This window comes from Echinops telfairi, unplaced genomic scaffold (assembly GCF_000313985.2).
Source record: "Echinops telfairi isolate 266 unplaced genomic scaffold, ASM31398v2 ScPeMD7_23;HRSCAF=83, whole genome shotgun sequence".
NCBI classification, from domain to species: Eukaryota; Metazoa; Chordata; class Mammalia; order Afrosoricida; family Tenrecidae; genus Echinops; species Echinops telfairi.
Genome location: NW_022103920.1, coordinates 69,443,096 through 69,450,460, shown reverse-complemented (window position 1 = coordinate 69,450,460; position 7,365 = coordinate 69,443,096). Strand labels below are relative to the sequence as shown.

General features: G+C 43.1%; 1 protein-coding gene across 1 annotated transcript in view; it reads right to left on the bottom strand.

The window, feature by feature from the left end:
- SCIN (scinderin) overlaps positions 1–7,365 on the bottom strand; it is an 85,906-nt gene that overhangs the window by 27,663 nt on the left and 50,878 nt on the right. The window contains exons 6-9 of the mRNA XM_004702689.2: positions 6,262–6,394; positions 5,749–5,837; positions 4,762–4,977; positions 1,044–1,165 (exon numbers count right to left, since the gene is read on the bottom strand). Of these exons, the coding sequence (XP_004702746.1) occupies positions 1,044–1,165; positions 4,762–4,977; positions 5,749–5,837; positions 6,262–6,394 (560 nt within the window). The remainder of the gene's footprint in view (positions 1–1,043; positions 1,166–4,761; positions 4,978–5,748; positions 5,838–6,261; positions 6,395–7,365) is intronic.

The following is a 7,365-nucleotide window of genomic DNA, read 5'->3' as shown; positions in this document are numbered from 1 at the left end:
CGTTGTTATCTAGTGTGACCCTCACCAAAGAACGTATCCGCTGAGCAAAGATTTGTCTTCTACTATTCCTTCAAGATTTCACGAATTGTTTTGCTAACCACATTAAATTTTTTTTACAGTGCTGCCAAATCAGCAGAGACCTGAACCTACATTCATTCAATAGCCCTACTCATGGCTGCCCTCCTCAGGTAAGACATGATTCTGCCCCCAGTCTTGCTCCTACTACCCACACCGATCAACAGTAAGACATTTAAAAAAATATTTTTCCTTTTTCCATTCTTGTTGGCATGATTCTATTTCACTGATTATACCAAATAAAATCAAGTTAAAAAGTAAGATCATACTACATTGTGTGTTTTATCTCAGAAGCCCCCTCCTTTGGAAACAGCCCAGCATAGGGCATGAAGTTAAATCACTTGTTGGCCATCGGATCCTTCCTCCCTGAAGAGGGCCTTGTTACTGATTCAGACTAAGTCAACCAAATCTTCAAACAAGTCAACTCCCCATGAAAATTCATACAGGATGTATGGATTGCTCCACCATTTACCTGAATGCCATAGGGCTGCAGATGAAAGAACACATCGATTTCAGGTTTGTTGGGTAGGAAATGAAATGAGAAGCTATAGCCCCTGCACAGTTAGTTTTGCTGCCATTTGGAACTGCAATTCAAAGTGACCGACTGTGGTGCGTTCTAACAGTATGAGGACCCAATATCGACCAGGTGGAATATTTGCCTGCACAGATGAGGAGATATTCAACTATGTGTCCACTCACAATTCAAGTCAATTTGGATATCAAAACTATATTCCTCGAATAGAGAGGGTGGTTGCTAGCTGATCCCCTCATGCCCGTGAGCAACAGCTACAAAACATGCTCAAGACTGTGTCCAAAGAAATGTCGTGAACCATATCTCTATGCATGCCATACAAACCTCACTGGTGTTACTGTGGGGTTTTCCTGCTTTCTACCACATGCCATCTGACACTCTAGAGGCCAATTGGGTCCCTATAAAATGTGAGATCTCGTTAAAGAGGTAAACTTACCACGTGTAGATGATCTGTCCTCTAGGATAAGTGTACAGTATAATGTAGCAGTCACCACCATAAAATTCACCATATGAGTTTGGGTCCACTGGGATCCTACCATTATTTTCTACACGCCAAATCTGCAAGGAAAGGAATACATGCACCAAAATTAGTTTTTTTTCTTGAGTCTCATGAGCTTTAACTTTCAGTTTAGATCTATAACACTTTTCTTTTTTTAAAAAAATCATTGTCATCAAGTCTAATGCCACTCACCAGGACCCAATAGGACAGAGCAGAATTGGCCAAATGGCTTGCTAGGCTGTCAATATTTATGGAAGCAGATGATCAGATCTTTCTCTCAAAGAACAGCCAGTGGGTTTGAGTGAAGACCTTTCAATTAGCTACCAAGCACTTAACTAGAGGCTCTAAGGTGCCTATATCTATGATAACCAGCTTTATTTGTGTCTGTCTTGAGCTATTATGAATAGTGCTGCTCGAATATTCTGGTACAAGTCTTTGGATGGATAAAGGCTGTTTTCCCTCACTGTTGCTGCCTCTTTAATTTTCCAGGAATTTCTGTATTTTAAGTGAAATTTTACACAGCAAATAAGATTCCCATTCAACAACTCATGCACAAAAAGTGTTCTTTGATGTCGGTTACAATCCCCAGAACATATCAACACTCACCATGTCTGCCCTGCCTGCCCTGTTTTCACCCGCCTACTTGCTCAGCACAACGTGCCCTCTCACCTTTGCTTTGATACAAATGTTGTTGACTGTTTGGATTTCGTACAGTTGATTGTTCAAAGAGCCCATTTCACATGGGTACTACTCTTTGTATTATAGGCCAGTCTATTATGTGGCTGAAAAGTGACCTCTAGACGTGGCTTCAGTTGCTAGTAAAGAGACAGTTTAAGGTAACAGTCTCACAGGGGTTCCTGCAGTCTTTGTCAATCCAGTTATTCTGGTGGTGCTTATCAATTTGAGTTGTGTTCTACACTTTTCTCCCATCCTATCTGAGACCATCTCTCATGTCTCTGGTTAGAATGGTCTGTCGTCGTAGCTGGGAACTACAAACTCACGTGCACCATCGCTGCTGCTTCTGGTCTCAAAGTAGAAGAGGCGATGGTGCACATGGGTGGTGAGTCCTGTGGACAATGGCTTCCTGGGGGGATTTGGTTTTCTTTGCTCTGTTTTGCTCCACGTGGGAACTAAGCCAAGTTCTCAAGTCCCTTTACAACTAGTTTAAAAATCAAGCAAAGGGAAGACTGTTTATCAATCTGGAAATTTATTGACTGACTTTAAACTTGCTTATATATATTTTTGCATCCTCCACAGTATTTGACTCAGTTGTGAATCAGTTGGTTAAGCGTACTGATTGATTGTCTAGTAGAAGTAACTGACACTCTAGAGGACTGATGGACTACCATATTCGGCTCAGAGACCTTACAAGTTTCTAAGAGTAGTTTCTCGTTGGGCATGAAATAGTAATTTGCTTTCATTGTTGTTGCTTTTCTCTTTCCTTGTGCTTTAAGACTTGAAGCTATGGTTTCTCTCAGGTAAGAGTTGTTATAGCTCAACCAAATTAGAATGACATTTGTTGCAAAGGGATCATCCAGGCATGAGTTGAAAAAGGTATGACAAGGGATAAAGGTAAGCAGAATCGGTTGTCATTCTAACCCCTCAGCCTCCTCACAGATGGAAGGCACTCCAATTTGGAGAGGCGAGTGCTGTGCAGATGAAACCAGAGGGTAACATGAATGACCGAGGAGCCGCCACACACTGCTATGCACAAACACCTGCTTCCTGTCTGGGACCCTTTGCCCCAAAGTGTGGAGAGTAGCTAATGGAGAGGCAGTGTCTTGCTCTCAGAAAACTCCATTTCATACTCTCCAGTAAGCAGAGGAGAAATGGCAGCACTGCCTCTCTAAAGCAAGGAGCTGCAGAGCCCCAAAGGTCAACAGCCCTGGGCTGACCCAGGAGGTCATCTCAGTGAGACTGAGATTGCAGGCCTACACTGCGCCTGTGCTGGGGAGCCAACCCTGCCCCACCGGCCTGGCTGTGTGGCCTGTGCTAAGCTCCTGGAGAGGATGACTCTCCCCCAGATCAGGAGACAGATACTCAACACTCTTCTATTAGCAATGAGGGGCATTTGTGACTTTCTCTTTTGGCATCTTTCACCCGCAAACCCATTTCCTACTGAGACTCACATTTTATGTCTTTGAAAATAGGTCGGATGATTTCTTAAATCTTTTGAGAATATTCTTGGACCCAGTCATTGTGGCAGGCCCATTGTGACAGTCATTGTAGTAATACAGAAAAGAAATGTACAATTCTTGCCATCAAGGACCTGATAAGAGGTCTGATAGAAGCCTTTAAGTGAATGATCAATTGTGCAGTACTTATATGGTCTACTGTATGAAAAATATGATTTAAGGGTTGAACACAGACTAGGCCCATTGATGTACACAGAGAGAGGCTCTTTCAGTGCAGAGGACAGGCATCTGGGAAGAGGTCAGGATTGTGGTTAAAATGTGTTCATGAGGCAAAGAAAGGATGTTAGCCACATGGCAGAGATGGGTGGCACTCAGGCAGTGGAAGGGTGAGGTAGGGAGGAAGTTCAGGGTTAAATCATGGAAGCTTTATGGGTACCATTGAAAATCAAGGTTTTTAGTTAAAGAGAGCCAAGAAAAAATATTTGAATGGGAAGTAACAACATCCAGTTGTAGAAAGTTATACTCAAAAGAGAATTGAGTGTGAAGAAAGTTGAGTCTGGGGGAATGATTAAGGGGTTTTATCTTGTTTTATTATTGTTGTTGTTGTTGCTGTTGTTAATTATTTTCCCTAAAATGGAATAATCCACAAACTCAATCCCTCTGCTGTTATGGATTGAACTGTGGCCTCTCCAAATATGTGCCAACTTGGCTAGGCCATTCTTCTCAGTGGTCTAGCCATTAGGCAAAGGTTGTTCACAAGCGTTGGAAGACGAGAAAAGCGAGCAGAGAGAGGGGGCCCTACTACGACCACGAAAGAAGCGCAGGGAGTGGAGTGCATCCTTGGACTTGGGGTGCCACTACTAGACCCGGGTGAAGAGTGCTGCCAAGACAACGGCCAGACCGACAGATGCTGGAAGGAAACAAGAGGCCTTCCCTGAAGCGGAGAGAGTTTAGAAAGCCCCCCTGAGAGCTAGCACTCTGATCTTGGATCCCTAACATCCTAAACCATCGTAAGAGGATACTTTTCTGTGTGTTAACGCCGTACACTGCGCATTTCTTCTAGAGCAGCGCTGGGGAACTGAGACAACCGCTCTCAAAGGGTACCTCTGACGTCAGTACCCAACACATGACCAACTGCTTTTGGGAATACCAGCTTCTGAGATGTGGCGGGTGGACAAGCTAAGGGTAGTGCACATCCAAGGGGTGGCACACCCTCCCTGGATGGCGCTCCGGTGAGGCGTTGAGAGCCAGGGCGATGATGGACCTGAGACATGGCAGACAGAGCGCACTGCCAAAGTCTCTAAGGTCATGGTGAAGAGAAACTTCACCGAACTTCTTGAAATCTCAGACTTCACAACTGTAAATAGGAGGTCAGACAAAATATATCCCAGGTTTAAATGACATGATTTCATATGCTGGCCTAGTAGACCCTCTTCCTTATGAACATTTATATTTTGTAAACATTGCCGTTTCTAGTTTCCTGTACTTCTAGGTCCAAACCAGCAGAGCCAGGTAAATACCTCCACTTGACCAGAGCCGTCATCCACCATATTGTGCTGAGCAGCCATCTGTGGCGAAGCGTGCAACTTGGAGGCGTCAAATGGAATTTGTTTCACGTGAGCCACTCTCTCCGTGACGTACACTTTCCCAAAGCCGTCACTCTGATCTTTCTCTCGCCAGTCCTTAAAGAACTGTTTGAAGATGGGTGTTTCTCCTCCTTCCGGAAGAACCTGAATCTGAAAAAAAAAATCAATTACAATAATAAGCAGGGGTTGGGAAAAAAATGTAGTTATGATGAAAAGAGTGTAGCGAGAATGAAAGTTTTTGCTGGCTTCTACTATTACAGAGATTAATTTAGAAGCTGGACTCCTTTAAAAAATAATAATAATAAATGATCAAATATGAATCTTAAATAATCCAGCAAACAGTCTTACTTTCTCTTACAACCTGAGGTCTTGCCACTGAAACCAGATAAAAATAAGGTTCTTTAAAGTGTTATCATTGCAAGTGGAGTGAGTTTTGATGGGGTTTGCATCCGGTTCACAAGAGGTCTGTGCTCCGGAAGAAAGGTCTCTTTGTGTTACTTGTGCCAGCGTCTAAAAGCAAAGCGAGGGAACAAGGCCGAGGGACTCAAAAAGGGAAAGAGTAACTAACTGCCCAGGTTGACTGAAATGGAACCACGTAATATATGGGTCTTACTCTCTGTTTGCACAACTTGCTGTTAGGGACCACTGATAAGTGCTTCCACTCGATTCAACCCTGGTTGATTATCTGGAAATAAAGATTGCTGGGGAAGTGGGTGGGCTCTTATTTTCATCATGCAGCCTTATTGAGGGTCTGATCTCTAACTTCTGCAAAATCATATCCCCCACACAGATTAAGTGCTAAGCATCTGTAAAGCCAGACTGCACACATCCAGAGGAAGAATGACTTCACAGAGACACCGTACTTAAGCCAAATCCTTTGTCCTGTGTTGATCTTGCTAGTCAGTTCATTGGTACACGTACTTGAGTGTGGCTGGAGTAATTCATTTGCTCTAGGAATTCTTCCGCTGTCTTCATTGCAGCCTTCCTCTCCTGGGGATTCGCATCTTTCCCTAAAACACAAAACAAAGCCGAGAGACATACCTGTTGATTCTGAAATCATCCAACAATAGAAACACTTTCTTTATCCCCAAAACAGGCACACCTGGCATTGGCATATAATGCTAAGGAGATAGAAACACGCTTCTCATCACACTGAACAGATTTAACAAAACCCTAAGAAATGGCGCGCATGCACAGAGGTGGTTGCTGTTTGCTTGCTTTTGTTTGGCCATATTGCCTTCTTTAACCCCTAATCCTTGGCAAATAATGTCTCTAGGAAGAAAATATGGTTTTAAAGGCTGCATTTATATGAACTATTAATTCAGCATGTCCCAGAGAGCTAGATTTTTTTTTTAAATCAGGAAAAAGTGTTTTCTTTACCTTGCTGAAGAAATGCCTATGCAAACGAAGTACAACATCACTGGCACCATTTACCTTTCCACACGAAAATTTGCTTCGCAGCGCCATGGTCTAAAATGAAGCATTCTTGAGACAGCAGCATAGCCATGGAGAAGGGGTTTTCTTCCGCCACCACCGTCACACTCATCGATCCACTGGCGTCTGAAACCTATGAGGAGACCGTGAGCCCAGGCATTCTTTGTGAGATGATACACATGTGAGCAATGGCGATGCTGGGGACACTTCTGCACCCCTGCACGTGTCCTTCAACGCCAGTGGACGCAGATGAACAGGTCAGCTTACAAGTTATATCTCAATAAAGCTATTATAAAGAAATAAAGTACTTCAAGCAAACAAAATATCCATGGAACCATTAATCCTCCGGTAGGTCATATATTTCAAAAATCATTTATGATAGGAAGATTGAAGGGAGGGAGACTAGGCATATACCTACCCTCCCCCACACCCCAAACATGCTTTGTGATAAAAGAACTACGAATTACAAAGTGGTTTTGACAAAATTTGCCTGGAATCTGTGGGACATCTACACAGAAAATCATAGTGATAACAAGGATGCCCGGCGTTTATTGAGAACTTTGTCTGGGCTGAACACTGGGCTATCATGCTTGGGCGGTTTTAACTGTTCGTGTCACAGTAAACCTCCCAAACAGACCATTGTCTTCTACTCACTGTAAACACGCAAAACAACCTGAAGCCTAGACACCTATTCACTCAACCTTGACTCGCGGCCTATGATATCTCGGGCAGGCATTGTGCCCCCAAACGCTCGGATAGGCCATTGCTTACACTCATGGGTTCATTGTTCAGTTTCTATTTTTTTTTCTAACATGGTTCTATATTTTAAGACTGTTCTGCACAAATCATCAAAGTAAATTTCCTTTTTCACAAATAAAATACAGATTTACTTAGGCGCTTAAGGATTGGAAAGGACTACAGTGCATACATTTAAAAACTTTTTAGCTGGCTTTCAAAAGTTGAAGGTGATATTACTGATAAACAGCCTGCCTTTCACCAGTGGGGACGTTTTGTAGCAGGTGATGTTTTATAGCACCACAATGAGGCACCAATTTCGGAATTTTGAGGAAACACGTAAGGTGATTCTGCTTCCCAATCTTGATT